This window comes from Dermacentor silvarum, chromosome 11 (genome assembly GCF_013339745.2).
Source record: "Dermacentor silvarum isolate Dsil-2018 chromosome 11, BIME_Dsil_1.4, whole genome shotgun sequence".
Taxonomy (NCBI): Eukaryota; Metazoa; Arthropoda; class Arachnida; order Ixodida; family Ixodidae; genus Dermacentor; species Dermacentor silvarum.
Window position 1 is genome coordinate 38,724,750 of NC_051164.1, and position 24,241 is coordinate 38,748,990.

Consider the following 24,241-nt stretch of genomic DNA (forward strand, 5'->3'; position numbering starts at 1 on the left):
CTTGCATGCCAAACCTAAAGAGTACTCTATTTAATTAAAATTTCTATTTTGTGACGCATTTAGTTCGCATGATAAGCTTTGAAGAACTGGAACGCTTGTATAAGTGATTCGATATGACGGTTGCAGGTGTCCTACAGATTAGTAGACTTTCACCGTACATCAGCCACAAGACTCTACCCATTTTCAAAAATTTACTAAACAACATTCCCCGCTCAGATCGCGGAGGAGACAGAAAAAACAATCTATGGGGATCGCATAAGGCACGAAAACCTAGAAAAATAACTATTTAGTGATAATTTTCAAATTATCTTATTAACCCACGCACTTCTAACTTCTACTAACGCGTCACACATTTTACGACCCACATTTACTCTAACTAAAAACTTGAATTCTCTAGGCATTGCTAAGAATTCGCGGAGCATGAAGGTTTTGTCAAAGCAAATAGCAGTGGTAGCGTTCCCAAAAGTATTTACTTTTTTTTTACGTTTTAAATTTTTCTGAAGACACACATTGCACGTCCCTCCATGAGAGACTTATGCTACTTGAATAATGGGCAGAATTTTTCGAGGCTACGGTGTAACACGCAGTCGCGTCTCTCGTTCAAAAATTTCTTCCTTCAAGGCGCAACGGCGATCGTGACCTCAACCACCGTAATTAGGTCAGCCGGTGGCAGGTTCATCATTCTCGCGTCCAGATGGACAAGCCAAAGCAATGCGAAAGATGTCAGCGTTCCGTACAAAGCAAAAACAACCAAAACGTTTCGTTACCATGACAACGCTCGGCAGCGGAGGCAGTCGTGGAACGCTCGGCGTTCGTAACGAACGCCGCTTGGACCCTAGCTGCACGAGCTTGTATAAGAAAGCGGGCAGTTGAGCTTCATCTGCACACGACACTGCGCAAGGCAGAGCAGAGCGAGTGGTTTTGGAGTAGGAGAGGCGCGGGTTCAAGCTGTGCGCTTGAGCGAGAGGGAAAGATACGTCGCCTGCTTCCTGACATTTCAGAAGACGTCATTTTAGCTTCACCCCTCTAATGAGAGACAGGTGAGCAGTGAGCTCCGTCCACGAACTGTCCCCCACTTTTGTTCAAGTGAAATCGGATCGCTTCCTCCTCGACAACTTTGCAAGCACTGCGGCAGCTATGGACGACATCACCGACGATCAGATCTTCGACATCTCCCAGGTGACGTTGGCCACGGAGAACATTAGGGTCGAGCCACCCGCGGCCGCGGGCCGTCGTTGCCGTAAGAACTGCGGATGTCGGTCCTCTGCTAAGCCTTGTGGTAAGGGTCTTCGCCATGTCGGCCGCTTGGCGCTTGCTAAGCCTTTTCCTTCTTTGCCCCGAAAGTATGACGATTCGGAGTGCGCTTGTTTGTTTGTGTGTTTGTTTTTCGATTGTATGCTTGTTTCTTTTTTGTATGTATGTTTGTTTGTTTCTATAATTCATAATTTTTGTTTGTATGTTTGGTTGTTTGTTTTGTTTGTTTGGTGTTATGTATGTTTGTTTCTTTGTTCTTTCTAGGTTTGTTTGCTGGTTGTTTGTATGTTTGTTTGTTTGTTTGTATGTGTGATTGTTTTTTGTTTGTATGTTTGTTTGTTTGTATGCTTGTTTGTTTGTTTGTTTGTTTGTATGCTTGTTTCTTTTTTCGTTTGTATGTTTGTTTGCTGTTTCCTTGTATGTTTGTTTGCTTTTTGTGTGTATGTTGGTTTTTTGTTTGTTTGTTTATGTTTTTTGTTTGTATGTTTGTATATTAGTTTGGTTTTGTTTGTTTGTTTGTATGTTTGTTTCTTTTTTGTTTGTATGTTTTTTCTGTTTCTTTGTATGTTTGTACGTTTGTTTTTGTTTGCGTGTTTGTTTGTTTGTTTGTGTGTTTGTTGTTTTTTGTATGTTTCTTTGCTGTTTCTTTGTATGTTTGTTTTTTGTTTGTTTGTTTGTATGTCTGTTTGCTAGCTGTATGCATGTTTCTTGGTTTCCATTTTGTTTGTATGTTTGTTTGTTTATATTTTTTGTTTGTATGTTTGTTTGTTGGTTGGTTGCTTTATTTGTTTGTTTGTTTGTTTGTTTGTTTGTATGTTTGTTTGGTGGTTGTTTGTCTTTTTGTTTGTTTGTTTGTTTGTGTGTTTGTATGTTTGTTTGTTTCCTTTTTTGTATGTTTGTTCGCTTTTTGTATGTTTGTTTGCTGGTAGTTCGTATGTCTGTTTATTCGTTTGTTTGTTTGTAGGTTTCTTTTCTTTCGTTTGTCTTTTTGTATGTTTGTTTGTTTGTTTACATCTTTGATTGTTTTTTGTTTGTATGTTTGTCTGTATGTTTGATTTTTTTGTTTTCTTGTTTGTATGTTTGCTTGTTTTTTGTTTTGTTTTGTATGTTTCGTTCTGTTTGTTTGTTTGTTTGTTTCCGGCGCTGTGCGACCGTGCTCGCGGGCATTCTCGACGTGCGAAAGAAGTTGCCCTCTTCGGTTTTGCAGATCGTAATGACAGATGTCGCCATTATGTGGGCGCCTTCTTCCCGGACGGCGTGGAACGTGCTTTTTTGCGTTGTTTTGTTTGTTTGTATGTTTGTTTGACTTCTTTGTCAATTCGTCACGTTCGACAGTCGTTTATAGATCATCGCGGAGGTCTAAAGAACTTCATTTGGGGATAGTGTGTTATATATTATTCAGTTTTCCAAAGAACAAAGCAGCTTGATTTTCGTTTTTTTTTTTTTTTTTCAATTTGGCTGCTGAATTTCTGTCTTTGGGGAAGATCATGGCGCATGCTTCGCGTAACGCCTGTCATGGGGTAGGGAGAATTTCTTGGCAATGCCGGGTCTGACCGGAAAATTTCTCCGATTGATTGTTCATATTTTACCCGGACCGGTGTTTATATTCGCTTTAAGTAACAAAATAATAACGGTGGTAACAGATCAGCTATCTCGGCGCAAATTGTGTTCAAGAGATTTCTTTTTTCTTTCCTCCTTTTTTTCTTTCTATTTTTTACGCGACGTCTGTCACACGGCGGACTTTCGATCGAGATCAACGCCGATCGGGATCGAATTTCTTGGTGGCTATTGGCTTTTTTTAGCAATCTGCGGGAGGGATCCAATCGCGGTCCACAATTTCGATCCAGATTGCGCTCTATCGCTGTAGAAAGTGGCCTTGTGACACTGGTATTGGTTACTAAACAGCGACATGCCTTCATGTCTGGCGTGCGCTTGGCAAGCATTGGGTTTGCGCCTTCGCGGGTGTTTGTTTATTGTTATTGCTATTGTAGCTGCAAGTTCATAAGGTCGGCTTGCGAAAACAACATGCCGACTTCGTTGGCGTAGATCGTAATTGTTGCATTCACCATGACCGCGGCTTAGGCTACCCGGACATTGTGGAGTCTCATTTTTTTTCTCTATCGTTTGTTGTTTTGTTTTGTTTATTTTTTGCACTTACCCTATAGCATTTTTTTCGCTAGTGTGCTGAATAGGGTTGATTTCTACCAAAGTATCAGGCTGTATTATTTTAATGTGCTTATTTTCAAATCAAAAACATTTTTTTCTTAATGCGAAAGTCATTGAGACGCACGATTTGGAATATGCCGTTGAAGTTGTACTGAAAATTGCTTGGGTGTGGCGGGCTCTTCGTATACCAGCACACTGCGCTAATTTTGCGGATACTTCTTCTTTTCTTTCTAGTGTTTTACGTGTCAAAACCAGTTGTGATTATGAGGCATGCCCTAGTGGAGGGCTCCGGATTAATTTTCACCACCTGGGGTTCTTTAACGTGCACTACAACACAAGCACACGGGCGTTTTTGCATTTCGCCTCCATCGAAATGCGGCCGCCGCGGCCGGGATTCGATCCCGCGATCTCGTGCTCAGCAGCGCAACGCCTTAGCTGACTGAGCCACCCCGGTGGGTAATTTTACTGATACTACCCGAATGTTAGTCTAACTTGTTTCCAATTACCAAGAAGAAACAATTTTTCTCGGGCAGTAATCAAATGCGCTTTGTATTTCATGTCTGCTCCAGTATTCAAATTCAAACTTTATTTGTGAATACAGCATATACATACATAAATTCTGACCTGCCTAAGTATGTTGTGCTCTTTGGCTGGTCAAGCAGCAGGTAGAGAATCTTTTAAAAATAAATTAATAGCAGTACCTCGATTACGAGAGAACAAACGCGTTCGCAATTCTTTTTTTCTTTTGCCATCGTGTTAATTACCGCGCCGCAATCAAACTTGACGCCTGGTATTATTGGAATAGAAAGTATGGCACCATCACGTGCACTGCCATTCCTTCCGGTTGTGACTACTTGTTTTCATTAAATTGACCTTCATTTCTAGATCAATCTGCACCACTTGCAATGCTGCGCGATATATTTATTGGACGAATCAACCAAGTGAAGTGCCGCCATCGTATTGCGGAAGTATTTAGAATCATGCAATTTTCATTTCCGAAAAGTGAAGTGGAATTGAACAACTGTTTTGCATAAATATTGCCACCTATTAACACAAAGCTCTTTCTATGAGCGAAGCAGATATTCTAGTAACGTGATCGCCCTTACTACAGAGTAAACTACCGGCGGTCCCAAGGAAGCTGCTGGTAAGAAGGTACCTTACATGCCCTCTTTCTTGCCAGTGAGCGCTTCTCTCTCTCCCTGTGTGTGTGTGTGTGTGTGTGTGTGTGTGTGTGTGTGTGTGTGTGTGTGTGTGTGTGTGTGTGTGTGTGTGTGTGGTGTGTGTGTGTGTGGTGTGTGTGTGTGTGTGTGTGTGTGTGTGTGTGTGTGTGTGTGTGTGTGTGTGTGTGTGTGTGTGTGTGTGTGTGTGTGTGTGTGTGTGTGTGTGTGTGTGTGTGTGGTGTGTGTGTGTGTGTGTGTGTGTGTGTGTGTGGTGTGTGTGTGTGTGTGTGTGGTGTGTGTGTGTGTGTGTGTGTGTGTGTGTGTGTGTGTGTGTGTGTGTGTGTGTGTGTGTGTGTGTGTGTGTGTGTGTGTGTGTGTGTGTGTGTGTGTGTGTGTGTGTGTGTGTGTGTGTGCGCGTCTGTATGTGTGTGCTTCTGTGTGTGTGTTAGCGAGTGTGCGTGCGTTCGTGTGTGCGTGTGCGTGTGTGTGTGTGTGCGTGCGTGCGTGACTGAGCGTGTGTATCTGTGTGTGCGTGTGCGTGTGTGTGCGTGTGTGTGCGTGTTGTGTGTGTGTGTGTGTGTGTGTGTGTGTGTGTGTGTGTGTGTGTGTGTGTGTGGTGTGTGTGTGTGTGTGTGTGTGTGTGTGTGTGTGTGTGTGTGTGTGTGTGTGTGTGTGTGTGTGTGTGTGTGTGTGTGTGTGTGTTTGTGTGTGTGCGTGCGTGCGTGCGTGCGTGCGTGTGTGCGCATGTGTGGCTGTGTGGGTCCTCATTTGCCGTTATGAATGTCTATTCGCCGATTGGGATGGTAGTAATCATCACTGATGTTGACAACTATTTGTGATGGTCTCCGCACATTATTATTAAAACGAGACGGTCAGAGAATGTTGCAAAGCCGTGGTATTCGAGCGTAGGGAGAAGTCTGCTGATGTCGAACAGGCAACGAGGGCTGTTCAGAACACATCTAAACCGAAGAGACAGAGCAAGTTTTGCCTTCAAAGCTTGCTTCTCCTCACGGCCACTACGCGTGAGGAGAGGCTGCTGCCTTTCCCGCTGCGCGATTTGCTGACAACCTGAAAAGTAACTTGCAGACGCGTGTCCATCACACCTCAAGTCGAAGGCTCAATCACTAATTTGCACGCACGCGCACCGATACCTTTTGCAGGTCGCGTCCGCAAGGCAACCACCCGTACAGGCGCCAAGCGAGGACGTACTCGCCAAGCGCGTCCCGCCGCAGAAGCCTTTGTCGCGACTGCTGCTACTTCTGCTGCTCCGCAGAGAACGGGGTACTGCGGCTGCGTCAAATCCGAAACGGCCAAAGAAGTGCCGCTGGAGAGCGTCACCGCGGTAAGTGCCAACACCTTAACTTGAGGTTTTGAATTTTGCAGCGCCTCTTCCAGTGTAGCTAAACATATTTTGAATCGACAGCATCCAATGGTTTATTGAGCGAGCGAGAGAGAGAGGATAAACTTTGTTTGTTTGAGAGGAGGGTTTCTACAGAGCGCCTGTGGTGGGTCCTCTGTCCAGAACTCCCGCGGCTTTAGGTGCCTGTCTGGAGCGTTCAACCAGCCAAATCTGGTCATCCGGTTCCCAGGTGGACTGCGCAGCCTCTCACTGCACCGGCGTCGCGTTGTGCACGATGGGAACTGCCTTTATAAACTGAAATCCCCATGTTGCATGGTATACTGTGGGTTTCTCGCCGCACCAGGGACACATTTCTCTGTGTATGGTTGGATGTATGTTATGGTAAATAAGTAGACATGGAAATGGATTTGTTTGTAGCGGCCGTCAGCATACCAACTTCTGCCTGTATATTTTTTTTGGCGCGGGAACATCACCTCCTAGTTCGCCAGAAGTGCTTCACAATGTCACCGTAGGTACGGGTCGCCACTTCTCTACCTCTAGATTCTGATCGCTATTGGCTGGCGTATCCTTGAGCTGTGAGATCGGCCACGACATTCCCGGCAATGTCCTAATGCCGCAGGGCCCAAATTATCAGGTGTTTTTCTGTACATTCGCCAACAGCCTTTAAGGTTCTTGCTTCTTTCCTGCCTACCCCATCATTAGTGAATCCCCGGCAGGCGTCCTGAGAAACTGATAATTACTAGCGAACGCACGGACCTGTTACCTTAGACAACCGCTAGAGCGACAGCGGCCTCCTCGACTACCTCATCGTCACAACTGCGTCCATCCCATTCACGTATGTGGCAGACTGAATTTTACAAGATTAACATTTGCCAAGAAAAGGAAACAGGTTGTACATTATATATTCAGAACCAAGGCAGTATAATAATCCCATCAGATACACTACAAGCGAAAAAAGTATGAGCTGAGTTCTTTCTTACTGAAATTATTGACATTTTTGTATTTCTTCAAAGTGAATGGTTGGTTACGCTATAACGACTGATGCTTATAGAGTGTTCTGACGTATGGAATTGACCATATCTCTGGATTTCTTGTGTTCGCATTAATGCAACGACGCTCTAAGGAGGCTAATTGTTTAATGTAGTTCCAAGCTAATTCTGACATGAATGGCCTAATGAATGGTCAAGACGCCGAATTGAATAATTTACTTTTAATTAATTATTTTACGGCACATCTTTCAATCTACGAATTGTAGCCGCTGAGGTCCCAAGGCATATCCACTTGAAACGAATTCTCAGGACTGAACCAGTTGCGAGATATTCATTTTCAAAGTGTCCGACCTAATGTACGGGCGTTCCCGTTAACCTTTTTTGGAAAACGCTATTTTATGCATTGAAGCGCAAAAGTAACTGGCCTTAGCGCTAAAATAATGCAATTGTATCGACACTGATAATAGTGCAATCGCAAAAGCGGTAACAGGGAAATGGTTTGAGGAGCGGTTCTTTGTATATTTTATTTTTCCTTACCCGGAAACAATGTTCGCTTTTGTGGAAAAGAAAAAAAAATAGCGTAGCTTGCACTGGCGGCGCAATGCTAAAGAGACAGCGGAGCTGATGGGCACCTAGCTAGTCCTATCTTTTGGGCTAGGCTAAGCGCTACCAAGTCAACCCCAGAATTTCCCGGAATTTATTTACAATTTATTTATTATTGATCAATTATCGATTAGCTTTTGATTGACTATCGCAAGATATTGGCCATGTATTTGGGATAGGCTAAGCACTACCAAGTCATTCCCAGCATTTTCCGAAACTTATTGCTTATTGATCGATTATTGATTAGGTATTTATTGGGTATCGATTGGCTATTGTGAGGTATTGACCACGTATTTGGGCTAGGCTAAGCACTACCAAGTCATCCCCAGCATTTTCTGGAATTTATTCATTATTGACCAATTATTGACTAGCTATTGATTGGCTATCAATTGCCTATCGATGACAGACTAAGTCTAAGTAGTCCCCACAATTCTTAGCTAGACTTATCCGGGCTCAGCTTCGCTAGTTCACAGGTCTATGTGCCATTGCGCTTGGACCCTTTCTAGAAGCACGGCTGCCAGGATCGGCCCACATTTTTGGATTCGGCAGACACATTACGCCCGGCTGAAACAGCTCCGCTGTTAAAAATGAGAACTTCATCTGTTTTGCTATTTTCTTTGATAAGATATACAGTCATCTTGCACGAGTCACTTCAGCTTGGCACAGAATGCATTGAACCATGCAATGCATAACGGTCGCGTGTGCTCAAACGCCTACTTAGGCCCTTCAATGAGCGGGCCCGAGTCTGGCTCAGACCCGTGGCTTCAAGTCCGAGTCCGGCCCGGGCCCGTGGACTCAAACCCGAGCCTGGGCCAGGCCCGCGGCTTTAAGCCCGGGCCCGGCGCAAGCCCGCCGACAAACGCTTCGGACGGCCCGACCCGGGCTTTCGAGTCGGCCCGGGCCCGTGCAATGCTCTAGTCAGGGTTTTTGTGTCTGGGCAGGCTGCACAAGTTCAGAGCGAATACACTTCCCTTGCCTCTCGTGTACGGTATGATCTCGGTTAGCACGGTCTCGATGTCCGTGTTTTAACGTCGGGTGTTCGATCACAGTCATCGCTTTGGCTGGCCACGGTCGCCGCTTTCCGCTCTGTCTGGTTCGAGTATGCATCGTACCCCAGTACTCCAATTTCGGTTGATTCCAGAACATTCTAGCCGCCAGACAGCGGCCTACACAGTGACAAACTGGAACAAGTTCCGTCAGCTGAGTTCAGAGGCCCCATCACATGACAAGTTGTTTAAACTGGTGAGCGAGTGTCTTCAACTGAGCTACCGTAATACGACGGCGGGGAATAGAAAAACCGAACCCGGATCTAAAGCTCGTGAGGCTACGTTCCTGTCGACGCCGCGCTTATAGGAGAGCGCAGCGCTTTAAAAGAAGCTCCGATTGGACGGTGCATAACCGCCTAGACGCAGCCATACGGCGGCACACAAAACAAATTCGTCGAAAGAGTTGGACAGCACTGTGCAGTTCGCTGCATACGGCAAATGGTTCTGGAAGTGTTTGACGAATACTGAAGGCTCACCGCACTCCTGAGATCTGCAAGAATCCAACTGCTGCTTTGTGCATAACGACTGGTCGGACTCCGAAAATTCTTGCGGACGCATTTGCGGACCTTTTCGTACCTCCTATGTTAAGTAACAACGCAAACAATGACCTTAATCCTCTGACAAGTCAGAACAACGTTCTGCTATGGTCCAGCCTTCCAGATGGGTGAATCAGACTTTACTCTCGAGGAGCTGCATCACGCGCTCAGCCTTTCTAAAAGCCGCACTGCTCCTGGTGAAGACGGTGTTACGTACCAGGCGTTACGAAACATCGATGAGGCCTTTCGTCAAGATGTCTTGAACGCATATAACGAAGTGTGGAGAATGCCTCTGATTCCCAATGATTGGAAATCATCTATGGTGATACCAGCCTTAAAGCCCGGCCGCCGTGCAAAACACCTAAGGTCTTACCGGCCAACATCGCTAACTTCTAATGTTATGAAGCTGATGGAACGAATAGTACTCTTTCGTCTAGATGGCAGGCTACCGAAGCTGAATTTCTTTCCTGATGTCATGAGCGGCTTTCGTCGTCACCGTTCAGCCCTCGATAGCGTAGCAGACCTCGTATCATCTCTACAGTCTGCTCGAGAAAACAGGCACTCTGCATACATGCTCTTCCTGGACATACAGCAAGCTTTCGATTCGGTTCCCCATAAGGCGATTATTATCGCACTTATGAATGCGGGAATTTCGGGTGGACTGCTTCATTTCGTGCATAACTTTCTATCTGAACGCCACATGAAAGTACGTGTTGGAGGAGAAACAAGTGATTCTCGCCCTGTTAAGTGCGGTGTACCGCAAGGCAGCATCTTGTCGCCGCTTCTGTTCAACAGCGTACTTGCTGGATTTCCAAGCCGATTGCATCAGGAACCTGACTTTCCAATATGCATAGCAATCTATGCTGATGACATTGCACTGTGGATCATCGGTCCTTCGCGCCACGGTACACGTCTTCGCGGAATCTTGCAGAGAGCTCTGATTGCAACTTCAGAGTACTTGGAGGAAGTTGGTCTGCAGATTTCTCCAGCTAAGCCAGCCGCAATTGCGTATCATCCATGGCAACGGGCTCGTCGAAGCATGAGCTGGCTGTACCTCGGAGAGACACCAGTACAATGGGTACAACATCACCGCTACCAGGGCGTAATTATCGATGATCGCCTCTCTTGGCGCACTGTCATTACCTCTGTGCGGTGCAAATCCCGGTCGCTGCTCAAGTATGTGGCCGCCTTGACTGGTAAGGGTGCTGGCTGCGACCAGACGACAGCACTTCAGGTATACCAATCATCTGTCCTCTCTGGCATGATGTATGCCTTGCCAATCTGGAACGTGCCGCCAAATGTGATGTCTCATTTGGAACGGGACCATCGTGTCGCCCTCCGTGTCATGCTTGGCTTACCTCGTGAGGCGCAATCCGTTTCACTACTCACAGAAGCGCACCAGTTGTCCCTCAGCTCGCAAACAGACCAGAGAGTGCTACACCATATCGAGCGTTTGCACCGAGCATCAGACGGCGAAGCACTGATTAATCGGCTGATTCAGCGTCCGTTCTCTCGGATGGGGAAAATGGCGGCATTGTTTGTGGACATTACTCGCAATTCAGGAGACACTACATTCACATCTCCGAAAAAGCGCAGCAAATGCTCCTTCCCCATTTATCTGTCAATGCCCGAAATACACAAAACGTCCTAGCCATCCTGTTTCGGCACAATTTCAAATGGCCCAGTCCCACCTATTAGAAAGATTTGGACGTTATATTAAAGTATTCGCGGACGCATCTGTACACAGCGACGCCCAAGGTGCTTCTGCAGCTTTCTTCTGCCCTTCGACTGGCATCAGACGGGTGTTTAGAATACTACATCCAACCTCATCAACAACTGCAGAACTGGCCGCGATTGATGTTGCTCTGAAGTACGTACACGAAGAGTTAAAAGCATTGAAGGTCGTCATTCTTACAGACTCCCGTGCTGCCCTCAGCAGACTGAGACAAGATGCCAATACCCCAATGTTATGCAGTATTGAAGAAACTTCCGGCAAGATTACTTCCTGTGGAGTGTCCCTCATTGCCCAGTGGATACCCTCGCACGTGGGAATCTCTGGAAATGAAGTGGCTAATGGCCTCGCTTCAAGTTGTGGCCACCACGAATGTGACTGCCCTGACATTTCCTGCTTGTTTGAAAACACTCGTCTTCTGATACGCCAACAAATCCTAAAGCAGCACCCAGACCGGCGTTTTGCAGACGGATCGTTCTGTCCCCGTGTTTGTGGTCGAGGCTTGCCCCGTCGTGCTAGAGCACTGCTATATAAGTTAAGGGTTGGGTCTGTGTTGGTGCGCGAACGCCTATACCGACAAGGACGTGTGGACAGCCCGTCGTGTGCGTTTTGTGGCTCCTGTGAGACACTAGAACATCTCGTTTTATAGTGTCCCGCATTTGTTGCGCAGCGCGCATTGCTAATTCAGGAATATGGACTTATTGGACTGCGATGTGCGACCCTTGACGATTGCCTATTTCCAAGGGGGTGCGCTTCCCGAAGTGACCAGGCTCATCGAGCCCTGCTAACTTTTCTGAAGGACACTGACTTGGCCTCTCCTTTATAGGCATTATTTGTATTTTGTTTTGTTCTGTCTGTGTCTCTGTCATTTCTTCATTTCCTCTTTTCCTTCCTTATGTTTTCACTTCCTCAATTCCCTCCTCTTGAAAGAGCAGGCAGGCGTTGTGCCCCTCTCGGTGGCAGTTGTCAGCTTGCTCCCTCCCTATTTCTTCGTGTCCTTGTGTTATATGTATACAAACCAAATACTAATAATACTCCGTCAGAATAGCAGTGCAGCCAGTCTCCTGCAGGGCTACGATATCGCGCCTGACGAAGATCATCTGCATGTATTCTTTTAAGTTGATCTGCTTCTTACGGAAGCCGAGGCAGTTCCATTGCCAAATTTCTAGTCTTTCTGTGTCTCCCTCACCGTGTCTGGCCATTATTCCTGGTCCTGACTGCACTGGGTTGGTTCGCTTAGCTCGCTGTTGTGAATGCATGCCTTTTATACGCCTGTTCCTAGACTTTCTCTGAGTAGTACTTCTTTCTCACCGTGCTCTCTACCTCGAAAAGTTGAAGTTGAAATTGAAGTCGCACCTCAGGCAGCAGCGTGTGGTGCGACTGCGTTCATTCTTGCTGCTGCTGTACCTGCTGTTGCAGCTACTGCAGCTGTTGTTGCAACAGCTATAGTGTTTGCAGAACACTTTTCATGAGGTCGGCTGACGTTTGCTCGACCCTCGGAGCTTTTGCCAGTGGTGGATGCATGTCCTCCCTGGTGTCCTTCTTCCCAACATAGGTGTACCTAAGATCGGAGTACGTTCTTACCTGGCCTACTGCGTTAGTTCCCCTGTCTCTCGTGGCTTTCATTAGCTTGTCTACGTGCAGGTCAGCTCGTTGCATTTGGCACGCGTAACTTCGAACACTTGTTTGTGGTTTGTGTGCTTTGCATTTTGGGCGTAGCAGTGGGATTGGCTGCTTTTGCAGCCCAGCTTGCCTTGCCAGTTTTCTTGTTGTTTTTCTTCCCCTCGTTCGAGACCCTTTCGTACTTCTGCTGGCGCCTCGTTGTCGACGTCGACGCGAACCTGGATCAAGACCGGCAGCGGCTTCCGAGGTTTTTCCCTCGGAGCTGAACCACCGTCTCATGTCTCCTACATCACTGTCGTCCTTATGGCTGCGGAGATAATTCCTCCAGTCGCCATTTTTTAGGTGCTTAATGGGCAGACGTCTCGCCTTTTTCAGGCGATCTCTGCACTTACGAGCACCGTTGGTGTGCGCTTGCCCACATAGCGCACACTTCGTGCTATTGCGGTTCTTCTCATGCGGAATCTGAGAAAGCGAATGGACGTCTTGAATTTCTGTAACAGTAATCAACATTTTTTACTAAAATAATTAGAAACAGAATCGGTGAAAGGATACGTGTTTCTTTTAAGATCGCGTTTATCTACCGGTGCACGCAACAAAAAGTTTGTTAAAAAATAATGAAATACCTAATGTGTGTGCATGCTTTCAATGATGCTGGAGATGGAAGAATGTTGTTATACGTAAATTTTCAACAGACGCACCAATTTGACATATAATGGGAGTAGGCCATAAGACGAAGCGCTTCTTTCTGTATTTGTTTATTGTACCTTATGGTGCGGAAGGCCAAGAAAAACATGGTGTGAAAGTTCCTAAGCTCCCCTTTTACATCTCGGCATGACAGCGAGCCTCGAGACTGTAGAATGCAACAGTTCAGACTCTGTTACTACGCGAACAAAATTTGTAGCTTGCTACATTTATGCTAAGCAAAAGCCAGCGGAGTCCTTACTAAGCAGTACAGAGTGGTCCACTCCTAAAGAAAACATTTATACTGCGCATGCCTTTCTGTCTTTTTTAAATGAAAAATGCACAATCGGGCAGCTCTGCAGCAGATCACATGTGGTTTCTAGCGCTGGCATACTTGTGGGCATCAAAGCCAGTCGTTTTCATCGACATAGCTACCGCCGTGACTTGCAGCTAGAGCTGGAACTCTAGCTGCAATGGAGCTGTTCATGTTACACTGGACAGCACTGTACGCCTGAACAGATGCAAAAACGTCATGAACTACTCTAATACCAGAATCGGCTATCAGGATGTACTCGGCCGCTATCAGTTTGCATGTCTGTGCCTGATCGCGTGCAAAATTTGCTCACAGGAGCAAATTTTAAGTTTAAGTGTGGTGGACCACGCGTTGATTTATTCGGTCCCCCCCACCCTCCCCCCGTGTTGTATCACAGGAGAGCGAGTCGACCATCGACCAGCAGGCCGCCATGTATGTCTCGAAGATCCTGCCGGACGAAGCGACCATTGTTTACCCGGAGCGAGGCTGCGTGCTGGCAGCGTTGTGCAGCGACCACTCGTATGCAAGCTGGGAGGACCCGCCCACCCCACCACCGCAACTACGGCGCGGTGAGTACGTAAGCAGGCGTCGATGCCAGAGCAGTGACCAACTGCGAAGTTAACTGTACAGTGTCTATAGCAGAGCTTCTTCTTGGGGGACAGCCGGTTAATACCTAAAGCAATAACGGTAGCGTGTACAGTACGGACACAAGAAAGGTGACAAGGTGTTTGACCCTTTGTCGGTGCACTTATATTGCTGTCTAACTTACCGAAATAAACTCCTCGTGAGTGTACGGTTCGTTTGGTAGCCTGTCTTGCGTCCGTCTCATAAACGCTACATAATCACTGCTCGCAGTATACGTAAATATGAACGTACGTATACGTAAACCTCATTTCAACAATTATCGGAAGGAAAATGACGGCTACAAGCGATGGCCACCGACAATCTGCGATCCATGTAAATTCCTAGTCACACAATGCTGCACAACCTGCTTTTCTCCGCCGGTGTGTGGAACGCTCTCGCGCTGTGTGTGTGTGTGCGTGTTTCTGCAGGAGGGCGCGCTCGCCCACCCGACGAGCTAGTCGTGTGCAAGCCCCAATCCGGCCGTTGGTCCTCGCTGCTGCCCGTGGGCACGGTGGTGCGCAGACCCTCGGTCAAGCTGGTCCAGCTCGTCGCGCAGGCCATACACGAGAGCCCGCACCGGGTACTGCGAGTCACGCAAGTCTACGCCGCACTGCAGTGAGTCGCCGCGTTGCCAGTTGAACGCTTGCCTTTTCTCGAACGTCTCATCTTGTGCGCGGTTTCAGGATAATCGATCGTGAACAGCGCGAGGGTCAACACCGCCAGGCTGTTCACGCTCGAGTTGAGCTGTTCGCGCTCGATGTGAATTAACAACTAGCCGAGTCAGCCGCCTTGCAGCAGAAGAAGCCCTGCAAAGAACAATCTTCCCATTCTCGCTCTGTTTTTCCGTCATCTCATTTGCAAACAAATAACACAAAACCGAAAAACTAAGAATCTTTTGATTGTATGCATTTAGAAATAGAGTTTACCGACAAAAGAGGGCTACGTTTTCGCCTAGATACAATGTCATCGGAGTTATGCTTGAGTAAAGCAGCGCGACGAAATAACACAACCGAAAAGAAAATATACCCAGTGCCTGTCTCTCTTCCGTAGAGCTGTGTATGCTTTCCTTGATACATTAGTATCCCGTTTGCGTTGCTTGCCTCAACAATAAAACGCGAACTGGCCCATCAAACCATCCTTTTTTGTACGGGGTACACTTGCTTTTGTGTGTGTGTGCTGGTACAAAGGAGACTTATCCGCTCGACCTTATGTGTATACAGTGTACTACATCGAATGTATGGACGTACGAGCAAGCAGTGCTCTAGTATTATTAGGATGCCGTGCCGACAAATGTCATCAGCAGGGACACTTGGCCCGAGCGCATTTTCTATGTAACCACCGACTGACCATGTACCAATAACAGAATCCCTAACTAAAGATCACTATGTCTCATCATGATTATCTGACTAGCAAAACATGTCATTTCCTGAAATAATAATCACATCCTTGTCGAAATTAGTTGTGATAAATTAAGCGGTTCGCTTTTTTTTAAGCAATACGTTTTAAGTTCTACCATCACTCTTGCTGTTGTTTGCACTATTTCCGAATTTTGTGTCTTTAATATTCTTAAAACAATTAACTCCCATCTAACCCCAACTTCTTGGCCAATCCCCCGCAGTTGGTAAGCTTCATTATTTGTGAAGCAAATAAGCAAGCAGACCCTATTCTATATTCTTTTCTTTTTGCATCACGTGACACGCCTCACTTGCAGGAACAGATACCCTTACTACAGGCTCCTGGACACGAAGAGCATCCGCAGCTGGAAGGTAAGCGACTCGGTTGCTATGGTTTCCATTTAAGCAATCATCCGCTACTTGAAAGCTTCACAGCTCTTTTAGGCTTCTTCATAAGCTTAACGCCTGCGTTGGACCTAATGTATAATGGATAAAGCTTAAAGCCATCGATGTCATCCAAAACAGTTTCGTGACATTCCAGTATCCCTTGCCTTCATTTCATACACCACGTGGGTCTCGAGTCGCGGCAGTGTGCGGAAACCAATAACGCATATTTCCATTCCAGTTGTGGATATCGTGCTTAGCAAAGTAACCAACAATCGACCTCATTGTAGTCACTGTTGTGGGGAGCCACTTGCCCCCATCTGTGTTTACAATAGGTGTGCGCACACTAAAGGGCGTTTTCGAAACATCGGCTTCTCCATCTTCCGGACTCTTTAGATGCATGGACCTTGTAGCTGCAGCTGGGAATATATTCATACACGCACATGCTTGGATGCATTCGAGCCCCCAGTGTATTTTTATATTCCTAATTGCAAGCAATCCGTAACTGCCTTTAATGTATTTTTGTTTTTCTTTCCCATTCTGTGGAACAGCCGGCTGGAGTAATTTAACTCGTGCCAAATCGTCAACCTGCCTCTTTATGGATTGCTTGCCCTTTCTCTAAATAGACGAAAGACCAGTGATCAAAGACTAGAAAAAGCAAGAGAAAGGAAAATGCTAAGCATACGTGATCTCTTGAAAAGTATTTCGCAGTGGTATACATGCGCATGTATTCGCATTAAGTGACCTTTCAGAAATGATCAGCTGTGAGTTGGTGACTTGATTGATGTTGTATGTCTGCACGGTTAAACATCTACAATTTTGATTTCTGCGAGTAATGTGCTGCATTCCTTGACATCCGCGTGTTTGCGGAAGCGCTATCTCGTCATCATGATCTCGTCATCATTACTTGAGATGAGCGACACCCACAGCCGTCAAATGTGTGGAAAGAACAGTGAGGTCTTATACAAAGTTATATATAGTGAAGGAAGCTTCTAAGTCGGTAAAAACGTGTACATGGTGAACTTCCTAAGAAGCGCACTCAGCTGTGTAGGTTTAACAAGCATAAAGGCAAGCATATTTGGCATCATCGTCATGATCACCATCAGTCTATAATAATGTCAACCGTAGAACGAAGGCCTCTCCCTGCGATCTCCAATTACCCCTGTCTTGCGCTAGCTGATTACAACTTGAGCCTACTAATTTCCTAACTTCATCACCCCACCTAGTTTTCTGCCATCCTCGACCGCGCTTCCCTTCTCTTGGTATTCATTCTGTAACTCTAACGGCCCACCGGTTATTCATCCTACGCATTTCATGGCCTGCCCAGCTCCATCTTTTCCTCTTACTGTTAACTAAAATATCAGATATCCCCTTTTGTTCTCTGATCCATACCGCTCCCTCCTGTCTCTTAACGTTGGACCTAACCTTTTTTGTTGCATCGGTTTTTGTGCATTCCTTAACTTGTTCTCGAGCTTCCTTGTTAACCTCCGAGTTGCTGCCCCATATGATAGCACCATGCAATGATTGTGCACTTTTCTTATGAACTTCAGTGGTAAGCTCCCAGTCAAGATTTGGCAATGCCTGCCGTATGCACTCCTAGTCAATCTTATTCTTCTGTAAATTTGTTTTTCATGATCAGGGTCCCCTGTGAATAATTGACCCAGATAAACTTATTCATTTACAGACTCTATGGGCTGACGGACGATCCTGATTTCCTGTTCCCTTGCCAGGCAATTGATCATGATCTTTCTTTTCTGCATGTTAATCTTCAACCCCACTATTGCACTTTCTCGATTAAGGTGCTCAATCATTTGTACTTCGTCCCCATTTTTGCTGAATAGGACAAGGTCATCTGCAAAGCGAAGGCAACCGAGATATTCGCCGTTGATCCAAACTCCTAAGCCTTCCCAGTCCAAGAGCTTGAATACCTCTTCTAAGCAAGCAGTGAATAGCATTGGAGAGATTTTGTCTCTTTGCGTGACCCCTCTCTTGATAGGTAACTTTCTATTTTTTTTTGTGGAGAACCAAGGTAGCTTAGGAATCTGTGTAGATATTTGCGAAGATATTCACGTATGCCTCCTGTGCTCCTTGATTACGCAATGCATCTATGAGTTTAAATTTCGGTATTGTGCAAAATATTCACCAAGATAATTTCCAATAGAATATTGGCAGCACGTATGTCAACCAACAGAACAGGCAGGCTTCTGGAAGCGATATTCTACGATGGATCATGCCCATGTCATCAATCTGGTAATCGAGAAATCTGCGGAGTACAATCAACCTCTCTATATGGTCTTCATGGAATAGGAAAATGCATCTCATTTAGTAGAGATACCAGCAGTGATACTTGGCATACTACTAACATATGTTTTCAAGTCAATGAGAATCGTCATACAACAATCGTCATTGATATTTCATGCCTTTTCTTTCTTTAACGCGGCCCGCCCGGTACTTTCAGGTCACGGGTGGCATGAGTGCATAAGTATGACATTGAATGTATTGACAGGAAAGTAGCGAGCACATAGTGTTCAATACAGGAAACGCACGCGAGACAAAGGGTGAGTGTTGTTTAAGCGGCATTCACACGGCTGCATGGATTGCCGATTCAGCCAGCGGACCAGCAGTCATACTTGGCATAATACCAACATATGTTTTCAAGACAGTGAGAATCGTCATACAACAACAATCGCCATTGATATTTTGTGCCTTTTCTTTCTTTAACGCCCCCCCCCCCTCACTCCGGTACTTTCAGGTTACGGGAGGCATGAGTGCATAATTATGACATTGAATGTGTGGACAGGAAAGTAGCAAGCGCATACGGTTCAATAGAGGAAACGCACGCGCGATCGTTGTTTAAGCGGGATTGATGGATTGCCGTTTCAGCCAGCGTACGAGCATGACGTAGCTAAGCGCCACTTAATCACGTCACACACAAAAACGTCGGAGACAAGCTGCTAGCGGCGCGATTCGTTAAAGCTCAGCCACGTGACGGCTGTCTGCAGGCTGAACGGAAGATAAGTCTCACCGGGCTGATCCAGTTTTACGGTCAAGATAAGCCCCAAAGCGCGTAAAGAATCAAATCAATTACAATCAAAGGCAATACTTATCTTCCCCTTCGTTCAAAAAAATAAGTGTGCTATTATCACTACATATGGCCGTGTAGTGCTGATAGCGCATCTTGAAATAACTCAGCGCCTACAGCGGTGCATGCTACTAGCTGCTGGCTGCGTTTCTCAATCACTACTATTCACTGCCACTTATCGCTCGCTAAGCGGTTACAACTAAAGCCCCTGGATATGCTTGGTATCTGTGAAAGCGTACACAGGGAATTCAGTTACAGCAGATAGGAGTAACTTCTGAAAGATTGTAAGAAGACTTGCACGGTGCAATACGCCATGCATCGAAGCTTGCGTTAGTCGCCGATAACAGAAGTTTCCACCGGCGCATAGCAATTCCTGGGGAATGCGCGGCCACACTGAAAGCTGCACACGTTTTTTTTTTTTTTTAACGAAAGTCATCGCTTGATCGGCACCATCGCTTTTCTGCGGCCCGCCACTTCCGCGATGTGCGCTGCAGTAAACGGGTCGGTACGTTAATACGAAAGGCCTAGAGCCAGATAAGCCAACGAGCACTGATGTGTACAAATATGCTGGCGAGCAAGTGGAAACATACAGAACTGCAGAAAGAGGGCTTATGATATTGTGATAATTTACGTCTTGACTGGTGGTGCAAATTAAATAATACTTTTACCAGGATGGAGGTGGGAGGGTTGTTGACATAAGGGCTATGTGTTAGAAGTGTGAAAAGAAAAAAAAATCGTGAAGAAAGCTGTAAGGAGTTGGAGTGCTGTTTTGCGAATCCAAGGTGGGTGGAACGTTAAACTTCGAGTTCCCTTCATGTGTCATTTTCTGTCATTTCTCATCTAGCATCTTTCACTTTCAACATCCAAGCTGCGTGAGCAAATTACACAAAATAGCTTATCCGGACAATATCACTCCATCAATGGTTTAAATTCTAAGTAGAGCATACAAGTATATATTATATAATATGGTCCCGTTCCTGCGTACTTCAAGCGCGTATGCCAATTGTGGTCTACATTTCACGATGTTAGGCAGCAACGCAGACGGCGCAAAGCCTGACGCACCCATAATCACGATTACACTCTTGCCAAGGATGACGTTCGAGCTCCTCGCCGAGAGAGGCGCAGGAAGCTGAAGCCGAGTGACGCGAGGTCTGTAGCAATGCGTCTGACCTCTCTCCCAGTGCGAGCAAATCGCCCGGGAACGAGGTGAATGAAAGTGTGTGACATTATGTATCTCTCGCTCACCGGCACCTCGATATTCTCGCAGAGCTCGGTGCGTAACACGCTCCTCCGAAAGTGGTTCATGAAGCTCCGCCCCACGTCCGGAATGTGCGAGACGGTTCGGCCAGGGAATTTCTTCTGGGGCCTCAACTACAGCAAAAGGTGCGTGCGTGCGTCTGTGTGTGTGTGTGTGTGTGTGTGTGTGTGTGTGTGTGTGTGTGTGTGTGTGTGTGTGTGTGTGTGTGTGTGTGTGTGTGTGTGTGTGTGTGTGTGTGTGTGTGTGTGTGTGTGTGTGCGTGTGTGTGTGTGTGTGTGTGTGTGTGTGTGTGTGTGTGTGTGTGTGTGTGTGTGTGTGTGTGTGTGTGTGTGTGTGTGTGTGTGTGTGTGTGTGTGTGTGTGTGTGTGTGTGTGTGTGGTGTGTGTGTGTGTGTGTGTGTGTGTGTGTGTGTGGTGTGTGTGTGTGTGTGTGTGTGTGTGTGTGTGTGTGTGTGTGTGTGTGTGTGTGTGTGTGTGTGTGTGTGTGTGTGTGTGTGTGTGTGTGTGTGTGTGTGTGTGTGTGTGTGTGTGTGTGTGTGTGTGTGTGTGTGTGTGTGTGTGTGTGTGTGTGTGTGTGTGTGTGTGTGTGGGCGTGGGCGTGCGTGGGCGTGGGCGTGTGGCGTGGGCGTGTGCGCGTGCGCGTGGCGTGGGCGTGTGTGTGTGGGCGTGGGCGTGTGCGCGTGCGCGTGCGCGTGCGCGTGCGTGTGCGCGTGCGTGTGCGCGTGCGTGCGTGCGTGCGTGCGTGCAGCTATACGTAACCAGTCGCCGGCTGCACCCTATGTCGGCAATTTTGGTCAGTAATGCGAAAACCACGTTTGGTTTATTCAGCCACTCAGCAACGACTGCCAACCGGTGGAGTACTTCTCCGCTGTCCGCAACTAATTCTTTCTTGATCCTTCGGTTGGACCGGTGTCACAAGCACAAGGATTAGCTGCGGATAGTGAGAAAAAAATGTTTTTCTTCTTGCTGCTTTTTTTCTCGCTCTGACATGATGCGTAGTTCTGTCAACCGTGTACGCATCGGTTGAGATAGATATGCAGGTAGATGAACATGGAGGGGAACGTTGAGGTCAATAATAAAGTTAACTTCGCCAAACAACAGCCACAGAACGCCCTACAAAACATGGTGTCATAGCGCATCTCTCGAAAAGCAGAACGCCCGTATGCTTGCGTTGTAGTGCACGTTGAGGAACCCCAGGTGGTCAAAAAAAAATGTGGTTGATCCCTCTTATATAGGAATCGGTATAGAACACGAAAGTGAAACGTGTCTTCACAGAAGTAGTGTAATGTTTATTGCACATTGATATATAATGTCTATTGGTGTTTTGTGGCTAAAGCGCCCTTAGGCGTTGATGCACCCACGCTGACGCCTGGTGGCACGTCTCCTCCATCACGACTACCAACGTCGATGACCATGAGCAACCGTAGTGCATATGGAAGCTGCACTACGCTGCACACGCTAGCACAACGCGAAAGACGAAGCACGTAACTGACACACTAATACAACGCGCAAGACAAAGCACGTAACTGAATCGTCACCGAGTCAAATCAGCGCGTACAGCGCGTCGTAATTGCAGCCTCCGCGATCAACTTCAGAAACATTTTCAGAGCTAATTGCGGAGGCCACGCTCCGCTGTGCTGAGTACGGTGAACGCCACCTAAGTGGCGTTGGTAGTGCTTCTTGATGCCAGCGTCCCTTCGAATGCTGGCATCGAGGCGTCGTAGTGCTGAGACCACCGAAGCGTTCACTGTCGGTGCGCGTTAGTGTCATAATGCAGTACTTCTCTTTTCTGCTCGTAGGCGGCGGCACCGTCCCGAGCAAGAGCGCGGGTACACGGAGGAGTGTTAGATATATAAGGCGCGTCTGTGTAGCTCTCTGCAAATGCGTTTGTGGCGCAATGGGTTAAACGCTCGGCGATCTATCGTCGCGGACCGAGAGGTCGTGGGTTCGATTTCCAAATTTTGCATGTTTGTGGAACTTTTTCTTCTGGTTTCTTTCTTTGTATTATGTTCTATGACGTATTTCCGTGACGGAAATACGTCAGTGAAGTCTTGGTGGACCCCGGCATAAAACACTTTCGTGTTAAAATAATCCGGAGCCCTCCACTACGGCGTGCGTAATAATGAGAACTGGTTTTTCGCTTGTAAAACCCTAGAAAGAAAAAGAAAAATTGGCAGTGGTTTAGCTCTGGTTAAACCTAGTCGAGGTGCGATAACTGCAGACCCTCGGCTGCGCTTTGGCTTCGCTTGTAGTTAGACATGTTAGCTATTAAACTAAACTGTTAGCTATTAAACTATTCCACTAGACTAAAAAAAAGGAGAGACGTTGTGGTCAACCAACGGGTAAAACTATTTTTCACACCAATGAATAGACTTCTATGATCCGTAAAGTAATGGGCTTTTGTGGCGACATCGTCAATGCCATAGTTAGGCTCATGAAAGTTCCGCTGAAGAAGCAGGTCCCGAATACTTACCCTCAGCGTAGTTGTACTGGGCTGCAACTGATTCACCTAAAGTTGACATCGTCCTTCAAGGCCTTGAACGAACGCATTGTCTCGTTTCGGATTCTTGTTGAAAACGCCCGTCATAATGGTGAAACCGCTTTCTGTGCGGCTGGGCAATCCATTAGCCACCACGTCCAAGATGGTTGAGGCACTGGCCTGAGGAGAGAGACTAAGCCATCCCGTCTAGCGGCATTGCTTTCACGGCGTTTGGCCAACCGTTCGGCACGCTCCTCTTGAGCCTCTTCAGCGCGCTGTCTCCTCTTCATTTCTACTGCGATCCCTGGCCTCCTTCAGGCTGGCCGACTTCTCACCATCCATATACTGCGGCCTCAACTATGGCTGCGGCGACGCGAGCTCTCCCCTTCAATGCTCCCGGTTATCACAGTTGCGCAGCATATGGTGTGACATCATACAGAAGGCGCAGCGAGCGCCCAACGGCTAAAATCCCTATATAAGAAAAGTACCGCCATCCTTTGATAAACGCCGCTTCTCTCTCTTCTGTATCTCCGATTGGACGATGATAGCGCGCGCTTTTCACTTCTTTACATTTTCTTTTTTCCGCCTCAGGACCATGTTGAAAGTCCCCTGCGCAGCCGCAGTCGCCGGCGGCGGCGGCGGCGCGCGCCCGGCCTGAAAGCTTCAACGTGGACTTTCTAGGTGCGCCACTATCCACTTGGCTTTCGCAAGCAAAAAGTAAAGAAAAAGCAAGCGCTTTAGGAGAGGAGGCGGCGAAGGAAAGAGTAGATGGCGGTACTTTTCTTATATAGGGATTTTACCAACGGCAGGAGCGGTGGCAGCGCGGCAACCACGACGAGGCGAGTTGCCAAAGAATCGATGCCCGTGGTGTGACGTCACACAGAGGGCGCGGCGAGCACGCGCACCCCTTGATCTTGAAAGTAGCAACACTCTCCTCCGCGCACGCGATTTCCTACTCAGTTCTCGGATTTCTCCCCTCCACGGGACGGCTCGGTGCGCACGGCACGCTGAACCCTCCAGTGGCTCGCTGCAGCCGCATTAGAATCAATGCATGCGCTTGTTTATTCGGCCATTTGAATCGTTATATGAGAATTTATCCCTTGTGAAACTGTCGTGACGAAAGTACGCTTCAGGCTGAACGGCATGACAATTTTTAAGACGCTTCGATAAAAACAAGCCTCCGAAAAAAGTCAGTACCAAGCAGTGGTTGAGCGGTTTGCCTCTCCTTCGCCACTTGGGCTGTTCGTAACGCGGAGGTGTATTGAGCGCATATAATGTAAGCAGCATAGAATATACACGAGAATTTGTTTCATAATCGTGGCTCTGAAAAAGCTCAAAGAAGGTAACCAAGACGACATGTGATAATTTATTTAAAGCGAATTCGCGTGGGCCAAAAGCCGTTGTACCAATGTCAGTGTGCAAAATACGTGTTGTGTTTGCGAAATAGGCAATATTCAACTTAACGCACGCGCCTGTATTCCGTAGTGCTGAAACGACCGAGAAATTGTATTCCATCACCTCTGGGACTCTACCTACGTCTCTGAGAAAAGAGGAAAAA

General features: G+C 47.0%; 1 protein-coding gene across 1 annotated transcript in view; it reads left to right on the forward strand.

Moving 5' to 3' along the window:
* Positions 1-947: 947 nt before the first annotated feature.
* The window catches only part of LOC125941289 (uncharacterized), a 35,142-nt gene continuing 11,848 nt past the window's right edge, over positions 948-24,241 (forward strand). Inside the window, exons 1-6 of the mRNA XM_049658274.1 lie at positions 948-1,279; positions 5,741-5,922; positions 13,861-14,032; positions 14,516-14,702; positions 15,799-15,853; positions 20,215-20,330. Of these exons, the coding sequence (XP_049514231.1) occupies positions 1,138-1,279; positions 5,741-5,922; positions 13,861-14,032; positions 14,516-14,702; positions 15,799-15,853; positions 20,215-20,330 (854 nt within the window). The 5' untranslated portion in view covers positions 948-1,137. The remainder of the gene's footprint in view (positions 1,280-5,740; positions 5,923-13,860; positions 14,033-14,515; positions 14,703-15,798; positions 15,854-20,214; positions 20,331-24,241) is intronic.